Source organism: Schistocerca gregaria, chromosome 2 (assembly GCF_023897955.1).
Source record: "Schistocerca gregaria isolate iqSchGreg1 chromosome 2, iqSchGreg1.2, whole genome shotgun sequence".
Classification (NCBI taxonomy): domain Eukaryota; kingdom Metazoa; phylum Arthropoda; class Insecta; order Orthoptera; family Acrididae; genus Schistocerca; species Schistocerca gregaria.
This window is the reverse complement of record NC_064921.1, coordinates 593,765,652-593,792,155: the sequence shown is the minus strand read 5'-3', so window position 1 is coordinate 593,792,155 and position 26,504 is coordinate 593,765,652. Positions and strand designations below refer to the sequence as shown.

General features: G+C 40.9%; 1 protein-coding gene across 6 annotated transcripts in view; it reads right to left on the bottom strand.

Moving 5' to 3' along the window:
• LOC126334423 (PAT complex subunit CCDC47) overlaps window positions 1–26,504 on the bottom strand; it is a 74,941-nt gene that overhangs the window by 13,179 nt on the left and 35,258 nt on the right. For all 6 annotated transcript variants that reach the window (XM_049996835.1, XM_049996833.1, XM_049996839.1 and 3 more), the window contains exons 5-7: window positions 22,941–23,065; window positions 6,302–6,460; window positions 2,036–2,226 (exon numbers count right to left, since the gene is read on the bottom strand). In XM_049996835.1, coding sequence (XP_049852792.1) covers window positions 2,036–2,226; window positions 6,302–6,460; window positions 22,941–23,065 — 475 coding nt within the window. The remainder of the gene's footprint in view (window positions 1–2,035; window positions 2,227–6,301; window positions 6,461–22,940; window positions 23,066–26,504) is intronic.

Below are 26,504 nucleotides of genomic sequence, written 5' to 3'. Positions count from 1 at the left end.
TCTGGAAAGTCTGCAAAATATCCATTAACTTTTGCCACATCTTCATTAACTTCAACGCATTGATCACCCAAACATTTCAATAAATATGAGAGAAAGTGAAAACAAAGATTCCCAGTATGGTGGATATCATGGTTGTTCCAATAATGTTTACTTCCGTTTTCCCATGTTTAGGTGCAATATTCTGATGGAAGAGGAGGAGGAAGAGTAGTAGTAGTAGTAGTAGTAGTAGTAGTAGTTTAATGTTTAACATCTTGTCACAACAAAGTCACTGGAGACGGAATGCAAGCTCGAATTAGGGAAGAACGGGAAAGGATATCAGCTGTGCCCTTTCGAAGCAGCCATTTCAGCATTTGCCTGAAGCAATTTAGGGAAATTATGAAAAACCTAAATCACAATGGCCAGACACCATCGTCCTCCAGAAAGGGAGTCAAGTGTGCCAACCACTGTGCCACCTCATTCAGTGATGCAAGTGGATTTCATTCCTTTTTAAGTCCTGGTATTTTCTCACATATTTATTCACATATTAATATAAAAGACTTCCATGACATTTACCAGCTGCTCTGTTATCCTTTACTAGGTAATCAAAAAGAAAAATCCCTTATGCATCACAGAAAACACTGCTTATACTTTTTGCAGCAGATGAGTCACCTTTCCTGTGGGGACCACCAGCTTTCACTCACTGCTTTAACTGCTCTCATTCTAGCATGGATTGTAGATCTGTATCATGTTCACAGTAACTGCACATATTCCTTACTGTCAGGCAACAATTGCTGTGGGACAAGAACCACCAACCTATGATATTTCAAGAGATATAATGTAATAAACAATGAGGTGTGAAAAACTGCCACATCATGCATGGCGTTTAAATTTATTACTTCTGAGCTATGAATTCTATTCACAACCAATATCGTAGACAGTCTCCACATGTCACCCAATGCACCAACAAAATTATATCATGGTACCACACACAGTTCAGGAGATATGATGTCATAAACACTGAGATGTGTGAAAAAAATACCACATCATGCATTCTTTGCTACTAAGACACTCCTACAGCCGAGTCACCTTGAGGAAATCCCTGACACCTGGCAGCATTTCTGAAACTCAAATGGCTGTATATAGAAACAATAGCAATCTACAGAGCTATGAAGGCGCATTGCCACAGACATTTATAAAAACATATTGTAAATGCGAGACACAGCTGTGTTCAGTGTACAAAAACTGAATATTCCTCACAGAAAATTACAAAATGAATGCCTGGGCAATGCCGGGTGGGACAGTTAGTTCATCATGTAAAATACACTAATCTGTTTCTTTTGATATGCTTATTTCATACATATTTAACTGTTACAGGCTAATACCATACTGTGCAATTTTTTGGTGTTTTCATCTGCGAATCCACTTTGTGGGACAGCTTTTATGCCATTCATTTCAAGGCAAGTATGATATATTTTAAATCAGCCACTCATTTCGTAATGGTTGCAAATAAACAGACGCCGAAAATAATTTTGGATAAATTTCTGTTAGTGTTAATATGTACAATGCAAAGAATATTAATGGTGTAGTATTCCATTTTATCCATATGAACAAAGCAAAAACAAAATACCTTATTAACAAAACTGCTCCACAAATGAAGCTGACACTTCACTAACATTAAACATTCACTTACATTGAACATTATCAACACAACACATGAAAATATGCTGATATCAGTATCATCACTGAGAAATTTTCTCCTTGCTCTTATATAATTTACTATATATCAGAAATTATTCAGAATCCCTTGAATTTTCTGAACAAATATAAAGTAGTTTTGTAACATTTACAAGTTACTTATATCAACAGGGAAATTCTGAACACAGCTTTATCAAAAGTGGATCTAAGGGTAAAGAAAAAAAATAACTATATGGAAATCATCATTTATGTGAGAACAACAATAGTATTCTCAACAGTCAGCAAGAATGCATTAACAAATTTTTGTATGTTTGACTTCTTATGCTGCATTTAAGAAAATCAAATGAATTCCAGTACTTACTCTGGCTGCTTTGGGCCTGAATATTGATCAGAAAAATGAATGTAATCAATCATATCTGCGTGAGTTTTAATGACGTTTACAACTTTTGAATCCAAAAGAGCAGAAGATGCTTCAGCTATTTCAGATAGCAAATTAAAACTGGCTGGCAAGCCGTATTTCTCCACTGAACGCCTCTCTGGACAGTATACACTCTAAAATGGACAAAAAATTAGAAATATATTTAACCACAAACACCTTTCATTTTGATAATATTGTTCTTATCTCAAGACGAATACACAATTATAAACCAAACAATGGAAAATCCGAGATGGAATGACAACAGCTTGAAAATGATAGACGCTACTCACCACATAGAGATGTTGAGGGGCAGACAGCTACTTTGAAAAAAAGACTGCTAGATATAATTAGCTATCACACTAAATCCTTCATCAGACAGACAAAGCAAAACAAAACAAAAAAACTGCGCGCGCGCACACACACACACACACACACACACACACACACACACACACACAAACTGTGTGGTATCGATAGCAATGATACCAAGGCATGAGACACCGACAACAGTGCACTCTAGCCTCCAGCCGGAGCGGGAGAGCTCCGCTCCAGATTCTGCCCATTTGGATCAAGAGTAGATGGCCAGAACACTTTGCTTCTGCTTTGCACCTATGAACTAAGTTATGTATGCCTCTGTAAATATTCCTGCACCAGTAAAACACTTTTACTCACTTGCAGTACCTACGTGTATTATGTTTTCCTGATCCCACCCACGCGCCACCTTCCAGGCGGGATACAAAACACTGCTGTTTCCAGACATTAACGCTTGACTTTGATAAAAAGGGTTAGAAACTAATGACCAGTTGTCCATACATTTTTATTGATGGAGAATCTGACCCCAGTTTTATGGCCACTAATAATCAATGCATTCTCATTTTCAGAGGAAACACTTTTAGGGAGTTGTAAACTAAATCTATGTTTACTTACCCCAGGTCAGAGATTTGGTAAGAGAAGGTTTTCTGTTCACGGAGGTGAACAGGTTGGATGGCAACTTCAAACTGAAGTGCTTTTCTTCCCAAAAGAACTGAATAATGAGTTGAGGCATATTGTAAGAAATAAAAAATACTTTCCAAAATAGTCCTCCTCACTGGTAATGTTCCCAGCCTTCTGTCTCCAATTATTGAGTTGAATGAAAGTATCAATTTTTTTAAATGCCTTCTAACACTACTGCCAAATTGCACCCTACGAACCAAGGGGCTATTGGCACATTTTCAAAGCTTGTTAACAGACTGTGGCTTGTGGTGAGGTTACCATCAAGACATTCAGCCACAGTTAAAGATTAAGGTGGCAATCAATATGATTAGAGATGAATGGGGCAATGATCACTCCAAAATGTATTAAAAGTTTTCTTTTGAAAACTGTCGTCTGATGATGTTATCAGTTGCAGAAAATGAACTGGACATTAGTTACACTGCCAATGAATCAGAAGAAAGAATGGGAATGGCACAAACAGTAGAACTAGAGATGTCAACGAATAGAAAATGTAAGGCTCTGAACTCAAATTCTGAAGAATTGAGGAATAAGGATTGGGTGGATATCACAGAGAGCAATGACATGGAAGTAATCAAAGTTTAGGAGCTAACTAAGAAGATGGCGGAATCCTTCTGAATAATAGCAGCTGAAAATGCAATTTTTGAAGACAGTGACCACACAAATGGAGAGAAGTGCTAAAGTGAGAAAGAGTTTGAGTGTGTTTTACTATGTTCCAAAAACATGCACGACCATATGGTGAAGAATAATCATCACTCAATTGTACTCCCACACTTAGATGACTGAAATGAACCTCTAAGGTCCACTTAAAATGAATTTCAGAAACTGTGAAATGAACCTCTAAGGTCCACTTAAAATGAATTTCAGAAACTGTGAAATGAACCTCTAAGGTCCACTTAAAATGAATTTCAGAAACTGGACTGGGTGCGGCATCATCAATATCTTCTGTTCAAGAAGATATTTAGGGTGTGAAATCTGAATTTATAAGCATAATGGGCAGTATATGTTGAAAACATTTTAGTGAGTTGTATCACTAAAACACAGCATTTCCGTTTTTTATTTCCTTTATTGAAATCAGTGACAGAAAGATACTTTTAGAACAGAAGGCTACACAAAATGATTCTGAGAAACCTTCTTTTTTTTTAATTTATTGGCCTTTAGCTTACACCATAATACTATAGAAAATAAAATATACAGCTATTGATAGAAAACTGATGTTACAATATTTTTTTATTTGCATGTCCACACATATTGTAGACAGAGCATACATAGTTACAGACAGACCAATACCCTATAAACAGTGTACAATCAAATGATATAAACCAAATTTGAGCTTTTCAGCATCAATCATATATTGGTATTAGATGTGGATACCTGTGGCAGTGGTGAATCTGTACGTCACATTATGAAGTCTATGATTCTGTATTGCTAACAAAGGCATCATACAGGTTGGCAATGGATGACAAAGCTTCACGAGTTATTGTTGAATGACTGTAATACTTCCATGCAGTCTGGGGCAACATCAGAAAAAGTGATCTGTGTCCTTTTCTTCTCTGAAAGAGCAGAAATGTGTTTCTATCTTGTGCAGCTTGTGAAGATGTTTACAGAAATATCTGTTGGTTCAATCTGAGTCTGAATATTAGAATGCCAAGGTGTTTAAGCAATGAATATGTATGTGATTTTGTGAAATAGGGGAGCGATGGGTGAACTGCATACTTCTGATCTTTGTATCTTGTTGTTTCCTCCCATTCCTGTTGCCATCATACTGGTAACACAGACTTGCGATTGCAGTGCACGTGGTAATCACTGTCACAGCAGCTTCTTTGGCTAAATGGTTAAAAGCCAATGTCAGTGACCCACAGTGTGATTTTACCCAAATGAAATTAACAGAATAGCTTCCTTCACACACTGATTCAATCACTTCAACAATCCTGTATAAAATGAGGTTTTAAGTCAAACAGCTGTGAAATTTTTGAGTGAGTTGTCAAGTAGGAAATCCAGAGATGCTGTCATCTGCTAGGAGAAATTAAATGCTTCTAGTACTGCAACTAATTCCACAGTTATGGTTTGTGCCTCTGCTGGTTATCTGATTAGCCCAGACTTCTTCAAACATGGTATGCAGTACGTACTTCTAACACAGTCACTGGTATTGGAGCCATCAGTAAGGTATATATTGCCTTCAGATAGGGTTTTAAAATCAGCAACAAAGTTTTATTGTTAATGTGAGCCTCATGGTCATAGGTACACCTTAGACAATTTCAATGTGAGTGGGATGCTAAAACTACATAGGATATCTGCTCTAATGATATTTCTTGCAATCTACCGAGTATCTACATACCCTTGGACTTAATGAGGAAGAATTCTAATTATCCAGGAATGTCGCGGTTAAGCACTGTAGGGTTAGGCCTGAGGAAATCTTTTCCATATTGCTCGATTCATGTTGATTCCTTTTAAGGAAAAAAAATGGATGCAGAGATGCTACTGAAGTAGACAGACAGGAGGTTCATGTGCTTCAACTTAGGCTGCATTGGTAGGGGTGGCACGTGTTGTTCCCACACAAGCTCTTACTGCTTTACATTTGCATTTATTAATTCTGCTGAGGTAACTGTCAGTTGCACATACATAACCATCACTCCCATCAACCATAATTGGATGTACTGTTGTCAGCACCGTGCTGACATTTAAGCCCCACCCATGTCATGTCATAACTCTAATTCTGTTGACAGCCACCTCCATTTCTTAGACATGTATTTTGTGTGTACCTTTGAGGTTAACTTATGTCTGATGAAGAGTCCCAGATAACTGACTAACATCTTTGAAGGATAGTGGTAGTGGCTTAGTGCTATTACCACTGACAGATTTACTCTATGCCTTGAAAACAATATTGCATTTGATTTAGCTGTGGACACATACAGTCAGTCTCTTGTGAACCACTATTGGAGCATGAGCAGTGTGGTAGTCAGTTGTGACTTGCAGTCTTATTTGTACTTTCCACCTAAGTACATATATCGTCTGTTTGTTGCAAAATTTTCACCTTCTCCAGGAACATCCTATAACTTCATTTTGCACTGTGTAAAATGTGGAATGTATACACTAGCTATACAGGATATTTTTGTATATGATAAACTACTTTTAATACTGGCACATTAATGGGAAAATGAAAAGAAATTAATTAGAAACTTGATCCTATTTCTTAAAAAAGGATTTGACCATACTTACCAGATCTGCCATTTCCTTTGAAAGTCTTAAAGCAGTTTTCTTAGCAGCAATACAGAAGACAAAACTGTCCATATCTTCCTTGTTCATATCAACCCTGATGTGTACCTGATCACTGGAAGGCCGCATCAGTTGTCCTATGACAGCAACAAGATCTTGGCGCTGCAACAGAACAACGATTATTGGTGAATCCTCCTAAGTTTGTATTAAAAACAAAGATTCCAAGACTTACCAAGTGGGAAATTGCCGATAGATAGGCACAATAAATAAAACACACAAACACACACACGGAATTTCAAGCTTTCGCAACCGGCGGCTGCTTCGTCAGGAAAGAGGGAAGGAAAAGGAAAGATGAAAGGATGTGGGTTTTAAGGGAGAGGATAAGGAGTCATTCCAATCCCGGGAGCGGAAAGACTTACCTTAGGGGGAAAAAGGTTAGGGGTATATACTCGCACGCACACGCACGCGCGCAGCGCGCGCACACACACACACACACACACACACACACACACACACACACACACACACATCCATCCATACATATACAGACACAAGCACATATTTAAAGGCAAAGAGTTTGGGCAGAGATGTCAGTCGAGGCGGAAGTGCAGAGGTAAAGATGATGTTGAATGACAGGTGAGGTATGAGTGGCGGCAACTTGAAATTAGCGGAGATTGAGGCCTGGTGGATAACGAGAAGAGAGGATATATTGAAGGGCAAGTTCCCATCTCCGGAGTTCGGATAGGTTGGTGTTGGTGGGAAGTATCCACATAACCCGGACGGTGTAACACTGTGCCAAGATGTACTGGCCGTGCACCAAGGCATGTTTAGCCACAGGGTGATCCTCACTACCAACAAACACTGTCTGCCTGTGTCCATTCATGCGAATGGACAGTTTGTTGCTGGTCATTCCCACATAGAAAGCGTCACAGTGTAGGCAGGTCAGTTGGTAAATCACGTGGGTGCTTTCACATGTGGCTCTTCCTTGGATCGTGTACACCTTCCGGGTTACAGAGCTGGAGTAGGTGGTGGTGGGAGGGTGCATAGGACCGGTTTTACACCGGGGGCGGTTACAAGGGTAGGAGCCAGAGGGTAGGGAAGGTGGTTTGGGGATTTCATAGGGATGAACCAAGAGGTTACGAAGGTTAGGTGGACGGCGGAAAGACACTCTTGGTGGAGTGGGGAGGATTTCATGAAGGATGGATCTCATTTCGGGGCAGGATTTTAGGAAGTCGTATCCCTGCTGGAGAGCCACATTCAGAGTCTGATCCAGTCCCGGGAAGTATCCTGTCACAAGTGGGGCACTTTTAGGGTTCTTCTGTGAGAGGTTCTGGGTTTGAGGGGATGAGGAAGTGGCTTTGGTTATTTGCTTCTGTACCAGGTCAGGAGGGTAGTTGCGGGATGCGAAAACTGTTTTCAGGTTGTTGGTGTAATGGTTCAGGGATTCAGGACTGGAGCAGATTCGTTTGCCACGAAGGCCTAGGCTGTAGGGAAGGGACCGTTTGATATGGAATGGGTGGCAGCTGTCATAATGGAGGAACTGTTGCTTGTTGGTGGGTTTGATGTGGACGGATGTGTAAAGCTGGCCATTGGAGAGATGGAGGTCAACGTCAAGGAAAGTGGCATGGGATTTGGAGTAGGACCAGGTGAATCTGAAGGAACCAAAGGAGTTGAGGTTGGAGAGGAAATTCAGAAGTTATTCTTCACTGTGAGTCCAGATCATGAAGATGTCATCAATAAATCTGTACCAAACTTTGGGTTGGCAGGCTTGGGTAACCAAGAAGGCTTCCTCTAGGCGACCCATAAATAGGTTGGCATACGAGGGGGCCATCCTGGTACCCATGGCTGTTCCCTTTAATTGTTGGTATGTCTGGCCTTCAAAAGTGAAGAAGTTGTGGGTCAGGATGAAGCTGGCTAAGGTGACGAGGAAAGAGGTTTTAGGTAGGGTGGCAGGTGATCGGCAGTGCTCCATTGCAGCGAGGCCCTGGACGTGCGGGATATTTGTGTATAGGGAAGTGGCATCAATGGTTACAAGGATGGTTTCCGGGGGTAACAGGCTGGGTAAGGATTCCAGGAGTTCGAGAAAGTGGTTGGTGTCTTTGATGAAGGATGGGAGACTGCATGTAATGGGTTGAAGGTGTTGATCTACGTAGGCAGAGATACGTTCTGTGGGGGCTTGGTAACCAGCTACAATGGGGCGGCCGGGATGTTTGGGTTTGTTGGTAATGAGGATCACCCTGTGGCTAAACATGCCTTGGTGCACGGCCAGCACATCTTGGCACAGTGTTACACCATTCGAGTTATCTGGATACTTCCCACCAACACCAACCTATCCGAACTCCGGAGATGGGAACTTGCCCTTCAGTATATCCTCTCTTCTCGTTATCCACCAGGCCTCAATCTCCGCTAATTTCAAGTTGCCGCCACTCATACCTCACCTGTCTTTCAACAACATCTTTGCCTCCACACTTCCGCCTCGACTTACATCTCTGCCCTTACTCTTTGCCTTTAAATATGTCTGCTTGTGTCTGTGTATGTATGGATGGATATGTGTGTGTGCGTGTGTGTGTGTGTGTGTGTGTGTGTGTGTGTGTCTGCGCGCGAGTATATACTTATCCTTTTTTTTCCCCCTAAGATAAGTCTTTCCGTCCCGGGATTGGAACGATTCCTAAAGATAAACCTCTGCATAAAATACAAATCAAAAGAAAACTGATAAATGTAACAGACAACAAACTCACAGCAATTTTACATTTCTGTAAATAACAATTTTTAACCTCCAACTTCTTCTCTCTTTGCAGTTTGTAAAGGTTAAGATACTAACATTTCATCTATTAGGACTATATAAAAAAGAAAAGCACAAATCCGTGTAGCACTTCAAGGTGAATAATGGGAAAAGGAAAACATATGTACAGGCTTTGTCTCTTCAATTAAAGTTTTACACCAGCAAACAACTTTAACTGTTGTTACGTGACACGAACAAAAGGAGCAGCAGTGAGTGGCTAAATCTTGGAAAGCACTCATAATGACTGGATTAATGCTACATTAAATACCACAATGTCACAGTAGCAAGTGATAAAAAAAATCCAACCAATAAGCAACAATAACTACACAATGACAGCTGTCACATCTCCTACTTCAAACATTCCTCCCCTGGGAATCTGTGACAAAATGTGTCTGCTTTATCACTGAGTCTGTCAACACCTACACCAGCATCCTCTTCCAGACTTTCTTCTCCTGCATCTACCCCACTAATCTTATTCACAAACAAGTCTCCTGGGCAATATCCTCCCTCAACCTCTGAGTCACACAGTTCCCACTTTAGGAATTCTAAGAAGCCTCAAATCCCTCAACACATTACTTCTCCCAGCCTCTGTAGCATCCTAGTATGACACACCGGACATCAAGACTCCTTCCCCAGCTGTAAAAATTGCTTCGTACACCTATGTACTCTAGCCCCACCACTGGTGAATCCTACAATACCAAAGATGGAGCATTTTACAAAACTACACATGTTGTTTAGCATGTCCACCTGCATCCACTGTCGAGCATTTTATGGAGGCATGGCCAACACTTATCTGGCTGAGTGCTTAAATGGGCATAAAAGAGCTGTCCACCTTGAGAACACCCAGTATCCACTTGATGCGCATCTTCTACAGCAAGGGGCTTTCAAACTTCAAGTCAAGTCAAGTAAAGTGTCAGAGCCATCATGACCTTAAGGTTTGGGTGTCATAAAAATAATAATTTGTATTGTTTGCTTTCTGAGGAAAGGATCATCATGTGCACTAGTAGTGACGTCTTGCAAGCCTGGTGTATAAAGTGTTATTACTATTGGAGTTATGTAGATGACAGTTGAATCACACTACTTGACTTGCTTGTTATTACTCAGTAACAGTCAGCATGCAGGTTAGTTTTGTCAAAGGTAGATAGCTTTTAATTGCTGCTTGTCTTCCGTCATTTGTGTTTCTCTGTCAGCATGGACAAATTTTTACATGCAAGTTCAAAATGTAATATTTCCAATGTACCATGCAGTTTTAACGATATGAATAGACAAAACTGAAAGAATAATGATGACAGTTACTTGAATTTCATTTCAATGTGTACTGTCATTGGAAATGGAACACAAGCACAGAACATCATTTGTTTCAAAGTCCTAGCTATTGAAAGTGTGCTTCCTAAAAAATTGTACTACATTTGGAGGCAATTCTCAGTAGGTTGGTAAACAAATCATACGTGTGGTCTCACAAGGTAGATGACAGAACAAAAGAAAGCTTTCATTAAACAACCTGAGATTCCGACAAAGGCTCCTCTTCCACATTACAAAGTTGCCTATTGTGTACTAAAGAGCAAGAAACCTCACACCATAGCAGAGGTGGCACTTTATTTTACCACCCTGCCCAGTTATGGTATGTATTACGATGGGCAAGTCAGCTGCTAAGCAATCTGGAAATATGCCCTTGTGAGACAACACTATTAGTCGTTGAATATTCAATATGGCTGATGACATTAATGAACAGTGTGATGTGCATCTAATTTATTACATGTGGTTTGTACATGACAACAAAATTCACAGAGATCATCATCTTTCCTGCAGAAAAAGTAACGTTTGGGACAAAAGCCACAGAACTCTTTGAAATACTACATTCTTTTGTGCAAGAAAACAATGTTAATTGGGAAAACTGGATAGACTAGTATACAAATAGATGTCATTGTATGGCTGGTTGTTAGACCAGACTGTAAGCTCTGATCTGTAAACACACACCTCATGCTATTTGGATATACTGTTTCACTCGTCAAGAAGCAATAGCATTAAAAAGCATGAGAGCGCTGTACTTCATGAGGTTATTTAATCAGTGATTGACAAACTTTAAAAGTCAGCCACTTATGATGTTTTTGACAAATGTGTGTGGATATGGAGGCTGAGCGCATTTTGCTGATTTATTACAGTAAATATCACTATCTTTCATGTGAGAATGTCTTGAAAGGGTTATTGAATTCAGGAATGAATTTCTCATATTGTTCAAGAGAAACACTTAGATTCATTTAACAGTGACTGTTTTGAAGCTCATGCATTTTCATAAAACTCAATTCACTGGATGTATCTGTTCAACGTAATGAGACCAACCGTCTGCAATTGATATAAAATTTGTCTTCAGGGAAACTACTATTGTGGGAGAAAGTTGTATGATTAAGATGTACTCTACATTTTCCCTGCCCTTCACACAGTCTTAGAAGACAATAGCATTCAGTGGAGAGAAGAACTGAAATCTGTGATTTGGTTTGTGTCATTTAACTGAATTCAGCGACTATATTCTGAGTACTTTCTAGAACCAGACAAGCACACCAGGATCATACACCTTTTCAGTACTGAATTCTGTCAACACTTTCCACTGAAGAATAAGAGCAATTTATTAATATTTCTTCAGACACCACGGTGAAATCAACGTTTGTTTCCTCATCACTGTTCAAGCTTTGGAACTGAGTGAAGCAGGAGAGTCAACATGAAATATAGATACCAAATTAATGTGGAGAAGGAGATGCAAGTCACAATTTCCAATCTTGTGCAAAGACATAAAGAACTGACGATGAAGAATCAAGCTTATAGTTCCCATCAATTTCATTGCAAGAATATGATGCAGTAACATTAGAAGTGGCTTCAAAGGGGGTATGTTAATAGATACAAAAGAAATAATTACTCTTATTCATTTTTTTCGAAAGTTGAGTTTATTTTCCCCATACTCCGAGTCGGAGGTCATGTGCGAAAGAAGCTGCGGGTGTCCACGTTCAGGTCAAAGAAGCTGTGGATCCAAAATGATCAAAAACCACTGCTCTACAGCATGACTCAAGGGAATGCCTGCTACACCATACGGGCTATTTAAATACTCCCACTCAATGCTAGTTTCCCTGAAATCTGGAGTAGGGAACAAGGCCTCCAACACATCTCCGCATCCTGACACTCCCCTACAAGTGATCACTGTCAACACACATTCTCAAAGTTTTTTATATTATACCTTTTATTATATTTTTAACACTTTTATTTTTTCATCTTTGTTCGTCTTCTTCACCACCCCCTCCCCCATTTCCCTCTTGTCAGTTTTATTGCTCTTCTAGTTCTTGACTGGATTATTCATTTCTATCTTTACTTCTCACTCTGCCTTTATTGTCTCTTGGTCCCCAATGCAGGCTGACCTTAGTGTAAGTAGTCCTTTTGCCCAATAGGGGCTTGTCCAATGAGTCGGGCAATCAGGAGAGATGCACTGCACAAATCCACAAATGGAAGGTTGTGGTGGGGATGAAGATGATGATGATGATGACGATGACGGTAACGATGGTTTGTTTGTGTGATCACACAACAGTAAGATTTTAGTGCCCATACTAACATTTCATAGAATGAGTGTGGTTAAAGCGTAAAAAATAATTTAATGAGTAACTACAAGGAAAAGTGAAATAATAGCCTAAGTGTGTATGTAGATACACTTGTGCATGCCCACACCTGTGCACGAACGCGCGCGCACCCACACACACACAGTTTGAAAATATTGTTATGGTGCACACAGAAAAAGGAAGAAATTAAATTTTTTCTTAAGTTCACGCTACTACAGCCACGGTGCGACACCAGGCAGAGATGATGGCATATCTATGCAGAAGAAAGAAACAGTTAATGCTCAAAGTCTGTCACTTACACGAGCACGAGTTGCTACAGCAGCAGACACAAGTTACACATTCAGCAAAATGTCCATTGAGACAGAGAGAGAGACAGAATATTCATTAGCTCTTGTTACATGCAGCAAACATCTATCGCAGACTTGAAAGTGTAGTTAAGAGCATTTAACACACTGGTATTGCACCTGTGGTCTAGGGGTAGCGTCTTTGATTCATAATCAAAACATCATCGGTCCCGGGTTCAAATCCCGCCGCCACTTAAATTTTGATTAATTATCAGCATTGGTGGCCAAAGACTTCTGGCATAAGAAGTCACCCTCATTCTGCCAATGGTCCTGTCAAAGAGGGTGGAGGAGCGGACAGAGGTTCAGGGCACTCTCTTGTCCTAGGGATGGGAAATTGCCCCTAAAGATGGAAGAATCAGCAATGATCAATGGAATGAGGATGCAGAAGGCAATGGAAACCACTGCATTAAAGACATATAACATGTATCCAGAGGACGTGTGGCCAGTAAATGAAGAAGTGCCATAATGATATCTCCTTTAGCAAAAGATTCCAGAATAGTCCCCCATTCAGATCTCCGAGAGAGGACTGCCAAGGGAGATGTTACCATGAGAAAATAATTGGATAACCAATGAAAGGATAACATTGTATGGGTCAGGGCATGGAATTTCAGAAGCTTGGACATGGCAGGGAAACTAGAAAATGCAAAGGTTCCATTAACAGCAACAGAAAGTGGTACAACAGGATTACGATTCATTATGAATAGGAAGGCAGAGCAGAGAGTGTGTTACTGTGAACAGTTGAGTGACAGAGTTGTTCTTACCAGAATTGACAGCAGACCAACACCGACAACGATAGTTCAGGTATACATGCCGCCATTGCAAACTGAAGATGAAGAGAGAGAGAAAGTGTATGAGTATATTGAAAGGGTAATACAGTATGTAAAGGGGGACAAAAATCTAGTAGTCGTGGGGGACTGAAATGCAGTTGTAGGGGAAGGAGTAGAAGAAAAGGTTACAGGAGAATAGAGGCTTGGGACAAGGAATGAGAAAGGAGAAAGACTAACTGAGTTATGTAGCAAGTAATAGCGAATACTCTGTTCAAGACTCACAAGAGGAGGAGGTATACTTGGAAGAGGCCGGGAGATACGGGAAGATTTCAATTAGATTACATCATGGTCAGACAGAGATTCCGAAATCAGATACTGGGTTGTAAGGTGTACCCAGGAGCAGATATAGACTCAGATCACAATATAGTAGTGATGAAGAGTAGGCTGAAGTTCAAGACATTAGTCAGGAAGAATCAATACACAAAGAAGTGGGATACGGAAGTACTAAGGAATGAAGGGATACGGTTTAAGTTCCTTAAGGCTATAGGTACAGCAATAAGGAATAGCTCAGTAGGCAGTACGGTTGAAGAGGAATGGACATATCTAAAAAGGGCCATCACAGAATTTGGGGAGGAAAACATAGGTGCAAAGAAGGTAACTGCAAAAGAAATCATAGGTAACAGAAGAAATACTTCATATGATCGATGAAGGAGGAAGTACAAAAATTCTCCGGAAAACTCAGGAATACAGAAAAATAAGTCTCTGAGAAATGAAATAAATAGGAAGTGTAGGGAAGCTTAGATGAAATGCCTGCGGGAAAAATCTGAAGACATTGAAAAAGAAATGATTGTCGGAAGGACAGACTCAGCATACAGGAAAGTCAAAACAACCTTCAGTGACATCAAAAGCAATGGTGATAACATTAAGAGTGCAACAGGAATTCCACTGTTAAATGCAGAGGAGAGAGCAGATAGGTGGAAGGAATATACTGAAAGCCTCTATGAGGGGGAAAGATTTGCCTGACGTGATAGAAGAAGATACAGGAGTCAATTTAGAAGAGATAGGGCATCCAGTATCAGAATCAGAATTTAAGAGATCTTTGGAGGACTTAAGATCAAATGAGGCATTCCATTAGAAGATCTAAAATCATATGGGGAACTGGCAACAAAATGGCTATTCACATTGGTGTGTAGAATGCATGAGTCCGGCTACATACCATCTGACTTTTGGAAAAGCATCATCCACAGAATTCCAAATACTGCAAGAGTTGACAAGTGCGAGAATTATTGCACAATCAGCATAACAGCTCATGCATCCAAGTTGCTTACAAGAATAATATACCAAAGAATGGAAAAGAAAATTGAGGATGAGCTAGATGACGATCAGTTTGGCTTTAGGAAAGGTAAAGGCATGAGAGAGGCAATTCTGACATTGTGGTTAATAATGGAAGCAAGACTAAAGAAAAATCAAGACACATTCATAAGATTTATAGACCTGTAAAAAGCATTCGACAATGTAAAATGGTGGAAGATGTTCGAAATTCTGAAAAAAAAAATAGAGGTAACCTATAGGGAGAGAGAGGTCATATACAACATGTACAACAGCCAAGAGGGAATAATAAGAGTGGAAGACCAAGAACGAAGTGCTCGCATTAAAAAGGGTGTACGACAAGGATGTAGCCTTTCGCTCCTACTGTTTGATCTGTACATCAAGGAAGCAATGATGGAAATAAAGAAAGGTTCAGGAATGGAATTAAAATTCAAGGTGAAAGGACATCAATGATATGATTCGCTGACGACATTGCTATCTTGAGTGAAAGTGAAGAAGAATTACATGATCTGCTGAACGGAATGAACAGTCTAATGAGTACAGAGTATGGATTGAGAGTAAATTAAAGAATGACAAAGGTAATAGGAAGTAGTAGAAATGATAACAGTGAGAAACTTAACATCAGGATTTATGGTCACGAAGTAGATGAAGTTAAGGAATTCTGCTACCTAGGCAGTAAAATAACCAATGACTGACAGAGCAAGGATAATGTCAAAAGCAGGCTAGCAACAGCAAAAAGGGCATTCCTGTCCAAGAGAAGTCTACTAATATCAAATATCGGCCTTATTTTGAGGAAGAAATTTCTGAGAATGTGTGTCTGGAGTACAGTATTGTATAGAAGTGAAACATGGACTGTGGGAAAACCAGAACAGAAGAGAATTGAAACATTTGAGATGTGGTGCTATAGACGGATGTTGAAAATTAGATGAACTGAGAAGGTAAGGATTTCGGAGACGAAAGGAATATGTGGAAACACTGATAAGTAGAAGGGACAGGATGATAGGACATCTGTTAAGACATGAGGGAATAACTTCCATGGTTCTAGAGGAAGCTGTAGAGGGCAAAAACTGTAAAGGAAGACAGAGATTGGAATACATCCAGCAAATAATTGAGGAGATAGGTTGCAAGATCTACTCTGAGATGAAGAGGTTAGCAAAGGAGAAGAATTCGTGTCGGGCTGCATCAAACCAGTCAAAAGACTGGTGACAAAAAATAATAATAATAATAAAAAAAGGGAAGCAAGCAGAGGAGAACTACGACTGCTGACCACTAGTAAAGAAGCAGGTTATATATGATTATAATGAACAGAACATCACGGCATTACCAACCTCCCATCTCCATAAGTACTGTGGTTTTCCGTCTCTGAATTCAGTTGCTCATTTGCACTGATGGCATTTGTACCAAAGCATTCAGTTCAATGATTAAAATGATGTAGTGACATCCATGCGTTAGATGTTCCAGCGCTTCATGTGAAAGTTCCTGAGATGGTAACGTCCAAATAACCAAGATCTGCCACTCGTCAGACTTCGCATTTGCCGCTGGCTACAACATCGCTGATGAGGAGACTGAGGGTCTCCCAACACCAGTACATCTTGCAGTGCTTATCACATTAACAACATCGCCTGTGCTGGGTGAGAGGACCATCTGGTACTTATGTTCCTGATTATCACTGTAGGTACTTCCAGGTGCCAAGGCAATACTCTGCCCAGTGGCCAAGGATCATCCAATCACATGCCTTCCAACAGTGCAGTACACCCCAATGGGTCACCGCATAAATCCACGTCTTCCAGAGAGAGATTGAGGATGCTGTAACACAGTTTGGGGGCAGGGGCATAATCGCATGCTATGGCTTTGCCTGCCAGATGGCAGCCTGCAACTGCAGGACTTCGGCCAAATGGCTGAAGCAGCAACCTTGCCAGCTGAGCTGAAAGTGGGAATTCCACTGTGTCACTGGCACAGGGTGTCAGTTGAGGCTGACAAGAAGAAAAGAATTGTAAATCTGAATGAATAAATATTAACTTGCTAATCATGTTTCACTAGTGCCAAAAGATAGTCTACACTTTACACAACACCATCCTGACAAGGAGAGGTGTCTCAGCTTGGTACCCCTGCAATAAACATTAAAAAGGAAGAGAAAGAAGTATAAGAATATAGCATATAGCTGTGGTTAGCAAATCAATGAGATAGAATGTACGAGCCAGCCTCTCTGCAAATACTAAAATCCCCAGCCTGGAGTCCAGACACTTCACAAAACTTTAAAATCTTCACCACACTTATCTTATATCAGCTACAACAGAGGGCTGACTCCAACAGAAATTTGTTTCTGTGTTATCACAATATAAATGCACTCAGGAAAAATTTGGCTTGCAGTGATTTGCACACCACAGGCTTCACAGACTGGGGGATCCTCTCACTGGATTAAAGAGCCTTTGGGGACAATGTCCAATTCAGAGGTGTATCAGGGTCACATTATCCCACCTGTGTGTCCAGGATGAGGAATGTCATAGCTTGGTATCTGGCTTCAGCGACCACAGATTAATATCGCTCATTGGCAACTACTCCTCCCCTACAACTGCATGGATCTCTGATGCAATAGTGAAATGACAGTCTGCAGGGGTGTAGCGCATTTTGTTGGGTCATGTTCCCTGCAGGCCTCTTTGGTGGTTCGGTCCCCAGATTCCTGTGTGTAACGGTACCCAGTAGAATGATACCTACTTCCCACCCATTGAAAGAAGTATTAGCTGACCGGTTTTTCTGCTACGTGCTGTGCAGCAATGATTGTAAGGCAATAATGGGATCAGAGCAGGGACAAAATGCTTGCCCTGAAGATGCTTCATCTGCACGAGTGCCTTCAGGATTGTTTGGAGCTCTGCATTAAGTACAGTGTATTCATAGCAAAGGCAAATCCTGAAAAACCGGTTGGGGAGGAGTTTCCTTGTTTGAAGCTGTCAGTGTACACAACTTTAAAATTTTGATGCCTATCTAAAAAAGCAGATTTGGAAATGTAAACTCTGGAATGTAATCCTTCTTATAGCGCATCAAATAATTCTGGGTCTCTAGGGGTTACATGTGGAGGTCTGCTACGACCTTGATGAAAGAAATTACAACCAACCACACCAATCTCTAAAAGGGAATACTTTGCACAAGCCCCATATGGTCTCATCACTCGTGTTGATTACAAAAAAACCTTTCCATTGGTGAACAAACAATGGGGCAGGATGGTACGCAGATGTGTAGAGCGTGAGCAAAGTTTTATAGGCCTATTGCACCATGAGAAGTCATTGCCTGAAGTGAAGTATAGGCCCACTACTTCAGCATAAAGGCTCAATGTAGGGCTAGTTCAAAATTGGCCAGCCAATTTCTTTAATGAAGCACCATGTCCGACATTTTTAAATAAGAGAGTCCTGCAGGCCCATACACCAAGCATCCATAATCAAGCTGAGAACTCACAAAGCCCCTATAAAACGTGAACAGCCATGCCTGCTACCCATGAATTGTGCCTAAGACACTTTAAAATACTGAATGATTTAAGGGGCCATCTTTTCACGTTCCTAAGGTGTGGCAAGTCAAGTGTAAGGCCCAGAAACCTCGCCATGCCTTTAAAATTAACAACAGCGTCCCTAATCCTCAATTCAAGAAAGTTTAAAACAGAATGTGAATTGTTACAGAGAACACACACAGACTTCTTGGTAGTGAAATTAAAGCCCCTCTTCTCTACCAATTCCTCCAACTGACAAATAGTCTGTTGCAATTGATGAGTAGTTGTTGCAAGGCTTGAGGAGGAACAAAACACAGGTGAGGAGGAACAAAAGACAAAGAAGTCATCAACATGTAAAGAACACTGGACAGAATGTTCAACTACTCACATGACACTATTAATAGCTATGCCAAAGACAGTCACACTTAAAACACTACCTTGAGAGACAGCATTCTCTTGCTTCAAGCGATCAGAGAGGAAGTCACTGACTTGATATCTAAAATAGTGTGCCAAGAGGAAGGACTGGGTAAATATGGGAAGACATGTGTCTCAAAGCAGTATCACAGGCCTTCTTGGTGTCAAAAAAAGGTGCAGGAAAGCCTGTTGTATAGCTGCTTCCAGAAGGGTCCGGTCATCAATGGTGGAACTCACACTGAAAGAAACTAAGGAGATTATACAATCCAGAGACGATGGAAGCTAACCATCCACTTCCAGGTCTCTCACAAAAATCTAGTGAGGGCAAGACTATGAAAACTATTAGCGTATATACCATCCTTCCCAGGTTTTAAAAGTGGAATTAAAGTTACATCTCTCCACGAATTGGGAAAGTATCCTGATATTCAAATGAGGTTAAAAAGGGAATGGAGGATTTCTTTGCTCTGCCTTGTGAGGTGCTGTAAGCAACCATAATGGATCTTATCATGACCACGTGATGTGTATCTAGCTCCCACATGGGAGTCCCAATTGCCCCTCTCAACAGCCACCCTGTGGTTTCAGAATGCTGATTTCTGGCTGGCAACGGCAGTAGATGTGGCAAAATAGGCTGCCATACTTTGGGCAATTTCTCGCAGGTTGGTCTGGTGGTTTCCATTCCCCATTACAACAGCCACTGTGCAATTCCCTCCTCCCCATAAGTCATCCTGGTGGTCTCTCATACAACTGTACTTTTAGCGTAATGATTTATGGTGTTCAGGAACTGTTGCCACAATCTCTTTTTGATGTATCTGGTAATTTGACAACTTTTCCCATCACTACCTAAGAGGCAGATTGATTCCCTGCAGTTGGCCGGCACTTGAATATACACAGAGCTGTCATCCTTGTCCTGACTGATTGCAGAATGACATTTCTTTGTCCATCACGGGACTGGCTGCCTTTTCAGCTGGCATGAACACTGTGGAATGGATGCTTCAGTGGTGTGATGGATGATTTTGATAATTTGATCCACCCATTTCTCGATGATGTCACAGTATTCAAACACAGCAAGTTGGCTGTAAAGTGCCCTGTCTGACCTACTGAGCACTCATCGTTGTGACTATCTTTCTGGCACCACTCTGTCTGGCAGATGAATTCAGATTAGGAAGTGATCATTGAGTACAAGTCATTGACCACTTCCCACTGGGTGGTGTGTGCAAGCACTATAAAGCATACCAAGAGATTGAGAGAGAGTGCGTGCTCTGCCCCATATTCAACAAACATGCATATGAAGACACTAGAAGCTCTCAATCTCTCTACATCTGGGACACATGGCTGCAGAGCCCCAAAGCACACTGTGTGCTTTAAAAACACCACGAAGGAGTAAGGGCTGGGGTAGCTGCATAAAGGCACATTTACACTGAATTCTAAACATGTTCTGCAACACTGTTCCAGTACTGAGCTAACAATGTTCACAGCATGTAGTCAACACATAACAAGTGTTCCATGGCTGTGTTGGTCAGATCAAAAGAAAATTGTTCCTGGCCTGCCATCACTAAACACTGCTACGCAGTGATAGTGTCCATTTTGGCTCAGCCTGTAATGTTGTCTGTTGCCTTTGTGTGCGTTCCTTTATGAAAAGGAATGGATAAGAAGCAAAGTTTACAAACTTGTCACACTCTATGAGACAGAGGAAAGCATCTGGAATGTTTGAAGTCATATTTATAAAAATATTAGAAAGAAGCACGAATCCCTACAAAAAAGTACTGTTTTTTTTTAGCACCAGCAGCAGTGAAATACATTTAAAAAATTAATGTCTCTCCTTTCTCAGTATCACAATGGCAGCAGCAGCAGCAGCAACAACAACAATAACCCGTCACATTCATTGGAGAAGTTGTCTTTATTGAAAATGATATTTTGGAATAATTTTAATATGAAAATACGAATAAATATGTAATAAATAAATCAAGTACATGTTTCAGCAATACTAATATAGCTTAACTGTGTTTACATAATTCTTCAGTCCTGCAACCAAAGCATCACAAACTGCATGAACTATTTGAGATATGGCTGGCTTTGAAATGTGGAATGAATGTGCAAGGCTTCGATATGAATGTCCTGTTGCCAAAAAATGAAGAGTAACAGCAAGTCTTTGTTTCAGAGAAATTTCTTTTCTGAAGTTTTTATCTTTGTTTGAAAGAAATAGCACTGTACTATTCACTAGAATTTCAAAATCAGGTGGTGACATCCTAGTGAAGTTACAAAAACCAGAACCAACTTAAAAATTCAGCTCACACAGTGTGTCATCCCTGCCACATATTCTATAACACGTCTTTGTTCACCAACAGTGAATACGTCATTATCTTCCTCTGCTTATTTCGTCGAGTGTTGTTAATGCAGCACAACATATAGTTAATTCTTCCTCTTCACTTGTCATAGCGTAGCGCTTGATGTGAATACACAATGCAAAATGTTTCCTGCCAGTTCAGCAAAGCAGACAATGCGGATACATAAACATTCCGCATATTTCTATAGACTAGAGTTCAAAGCAGTGCCCACTGCATTGATACCAAAGCTGATTACATCAATTCAGTGGCACACTATCACTTAGCTGACATGCAACACATTAGTTCCCTAAGAGTTACAGACCGCAAACACAAGCTTGGTGGTTGGTGACTAAATTAACTCTTTCAATTGGAGGATACAGCCCCTTTTTATGGCTTAGGTTTTACGTACCCAAGTGGTTACTGACAGTTGGTAATGCTGGTGGGATATATAAACGAGAAACAATTGAGGCAATCAGTGAGTGCACATTACACATGTCAGAACCAAGAGAAGCAAATATCAGTCTCTTGTGTAACTGATATAAATGGACACATCAAACTAGGTTCTGTTTGTATGTCCTTATCATCCCTGCAATGAAGCTGGCACAGTCCTCACCGGTGTTCTGATCTTCACTCTCTGACACCACCTCCTTCATCTTTGTCTATTCTCATCCTCCTCATTGTGGGATCTGAGAGACCTGCTCTTCCTTTTAACCTTCACTAAGCTATCACCCTCCTCACAAAAGAAAAATGGTTGCAAAATATATGACTCTGTAATTTAACAATATTATGAAAAGAAAAGCTGCCACTCACAATATAGCAGAGATGCTGAGTCACAGACAGGTACAACAAAAAGACAGTCACAAAGCTTTCAGCCATTAAGGCCTTCGTCAACAATAGAAGACTTCTATTGTTGACGAAGGCCTTAATGGCCGAAAGCTTTACTTGTGACAGTCTTTTTGTTGTGCCTATCTACGACTCGGCATCTTCACTATATGGTGAGTGGCAACTTTCCTTTTCATAATACTGTTGCATTCCATCCTGGATTTTCCCCTGTTGATTCTATAATTTTATATGAGTCCATCAGGGGGACTAAACATTTTGTCCCGTGAAGGTAAGCCAGCAATTCTGTCTCATAATTTTGAGTAATGTTATAGCTTTGGCAGTGGTCAGCCATCATTCATTTTAACAGCTTCACTTGACAGCCATATTTTTGCATATTGTGAGGGAAAAAGAAAACATTAACACAGTACTTTACGGGGCACGTGGACAGCAGTAATCACCAGCAGAATGCACGTGTAATGCATGTAAATACTGGAAATTTTGTCATGCAATGATTTCAACTTGCAAATATGTTTATTTTGTTACCCCATATGCAATAAAAAGACTAGTACAGTTGTTTCATTGACCTCTAGTCTTCAGTGCATCAAAAATGAAGTAGTGACGCCAGCTGTTGACACTAAAATGAAATGTAATTTATGTGATCAAGAAGTCTGGTCAAGTCCAGCTCTTCGAGGCATAGAGTCTAAAACATTAATAAAATTCATAATTGAAATGCCTGAAACAACAGCTTTTTTATATTTTATTACATTTTATGACATGATATACCTTCAGTAACTTCAGTTCCACAAGCATTCCTTCACAACACGTTCGGCCACTGCACCATAATAGATACATGCTCTCGGAGTCTTTCATTAGCCCAGGATTTTCATTTTCAATTTTCCCATCATCACCTATGAAAAGAGTTAAATATAGCAAAACTATAAAAATGCTGACAAAACAAAAGTCATAATCTTGGACACTGCAATTCTAACATGGTTCAGAACTTCAGGTTATAGCACATGTTTCACTGACAAATCAAACAGCCACTTAAAAACTGTGTATTTGTCAGTGCTAACTATTGTTTATGAAAAGATAATTACTCAGCTGTCCCCAGGAAAAGTAAGTAAGCACAAGGGCACACACAAGCTGCAAGATGGGTTGCCAAGATTATCACACATAAAATTATTCAGTTATCCATAATTATCAATGAGACCCGAATTTACCATTTTGAGGAATCAGTTATAATCTATACCTCATTAATTTCAACCATATTATTCACACACCATTTCATAATTTCACCAACAAAGCTGTGTCCTTCCTCTGCCTGCATTACACTGATGAAGCATTTTTACACAATTTTTGATGATAATGAAACCATAATATTCAAGAGAGGATAAACTATAAATCTAGGATTAAAGATCACCAAACACACCAAAGATCAAGTTGTGACCATGAACAGATAGAACTAAAGGGTTCTAACTTCATAAATCTACACTCCTGGAAATGGAAAAAAGAACACATTGACACCAGTGTGTCAGACCCACCATACTTGCTCCGGACACTGCCAGAGGGCTGTACAAGCAATGATCACACGCACGGCACAGCGGACACACCAGGCACCGCGGTGTTGGCCGTCAAATGGCGCTAGCTGCGCAGCATTTGTGCACCGCCGCCGTCAGTGTCAGCCAGTTTGCCGTGGCATACGGAGCTCCATCACAGTCTTTAACACTGGTAGCATGCCACGACAGCGTGGACGTGAACCATATGTGCAGTTGACGGACTTTGAGCGAGGACGTATAGTGGGCATGTGGGAGGCCGGGTGGACGTACCGCCGAATTGCTCAACACGTGGGGCGTGAGGTCTCCACAGTACATCGATGTTGTCGCCAGTGGTCGGCGGAAGGTGCACGTGCCCGTCGACCTGGGACCGGACCGCAGCGACGCACGGATGCACGCCAAGACCGTAGGATCCTACACAGTGCCGTAGGGGACCGCACTGCCACTTCCCAGCAAATTAGGGACACTGTTGCTCCTGGGGTATCGGCGAGGACCATTCGCAACCGTCTCCATGAAGCTGGGCTACGGTCCCGCACATCGTTAGGCGTCTTCCGCTCACGCCCAAACATCGTGCAGCCCTCCTCCAGTGGTGTCGCGACAGGCGTGAATGGAGGGACGAATGGAGACGTGTCGTCTTCAGCGATGAGAGTCGCTTCTGCCTTGGTGCCAATGATGGTCGTATGCGTGTTTGGCGCCGTGCAGGTGAGCGCCACAATCAGGACTGCATACGACCGAGGCACACAGGGCCAACACCCGGCGTCATGGTGTGGGGAGCGATCTCCTACACTGGCCGTACACCTCTGGTGATCGTCGAGGGGACACTGAATAGTGCACGGTACATCCAAACCGTCATCGAACCCATCGTTCTACCATTCCTAGACCGGCAAGGGAACTTGCTGTTCCAACAGGACAATGCACATCCGCATGTATCCCGTGCCACCCAACGTGCTCTAGAAGGTGTAAGTCAACTACCCTGGCCAGCAAGATCTCCGGATCTGTCCCATATTGAGCATGTTTGGGACTGGATGAAGTGTCGTCTCACGCGGTCTGCACGTCCAGCACGAATGCTGGTCCACCTGGGCGCCAGGTGGAAATGGCATGGCAAGCCGTTCCACAGGACTACATCCAGCATCTCTACGATCGTCTCCATGGGAGAATAGCAGCCTGCAGTGCTGCGAAAGGTGGATATACACTGTACTAGTGCCGACATTGTGCATGCTCTGGTGCCTGTGTCTATGTGCCTGTGGTTCTGTCAGTGTGATCATGTGATGTATCTGACCGCAGGAATGTGTCAATAAAGTTTGCCCTTCCTGGGACAATGAATTCACGGTGTTCTTATTTCAATTTCCAGAAGTGTATATTTTATTGTCAAGCACTGAAAAACTGAACAATTAGCATACATGTTACCACAGCTGCAGTATGAGTACTGTAATAAATAGTAAATGTGAGCTGGAACATGTCTGTAGCAGCAACAAGCCAATCAGACATAGCGCCAGGACACTTTTATGGTTTGGATATCAGGTGGCAAAGTGCCTTGTTCTGAAGTGAGAAGAAAATGGTCAGAAAATATGGCATGCAATGTAAATGGAAAAAAGATATCATATAGCATTTAATCAGGAAGTAGTAAGAATTGTTTGTAGACCACACTGTTTTATTAGGCACGGTCCTTACCTTCCTCCGACCTCTCAACTTACTTACCAAGCCTCTTGTAATATGACCCACGGTTAAAAGTGGACTCTTAACCACATTGCAACTTGGTATTTGCGACATTAATAAATCACTGTCAGAGGTGAAAGAAGCAATAAATGCTAGAATAACTCCTGTGACTGACTGGGGATACAACCTCAAATCTTTGGATCTATCTCTGGTTTGTATAAAAGTTCCCATTTGTTCCCTTCTTATTTGAGAGCCAAAATGTGTAAGGTTGTGCAATTATTAAAATAAAAAAGCGGTCAACAAACAAAATTGTATTATTTAGTGTAATTACGATTGTAAACTCATATCGACTATTTATCATTTACTGACAAAATTTACCACCTAGCTACAATCAACTCAAAACTGACAAGGGAATGAATAAATGGTAGGATTCAAGGGGAGACAAGCTAAGTAGAAAATAAATGGACAATTTCAAAAGCTTGCAACTATTAAAATTTTGCAGGCAATTAAAACATGGTCAAATGTGTTTTCTTGGTACACCCAACACTGCACACCCATATGAAAAGGATACATTCGTGGGAGACTTTGGCTTCATTTCATTTCACACAATAGGTCACCTCTGAAAATCCACTTGCATAAGCTTAATAGTTTGAAAAAACTAACATTTCTGACTGTAAAAGTTTACACTTTATGGCGATAATTGCAGAAAAAGCTAATGACTCTGCTTCCCTTCACATATCTCAACATTTATCACTATCAGCCATCAGCTCTTCATAAGTTTCTAGATTAAAGCAGATGCTGCACACCAATAGCTGTATGTGCTACTGCAGTTGATAATTTCCTATCACAACAATCTACAGGACAAAAACTGTAATAATTTTACACTCCACTGACAATGTGATTAAGTCTCACTGTACACTTCTTTTTCATTTTGAAATTTCTAGATCACTCCTGGTGGTTACAAGCAGTCAACTTGTAATCACTGTATATAAATCACAATATCCGGACCAACTGACTGACTCATTATTGTCCAGCCCAAACCACTAAGGATAGCAACGTGAAGTTTGGAGAAGGTGTGGATATTACACTGTAGGCATCATTTAGGAAAGGACTTTTCAAAATTCCAACACTAAGGGGT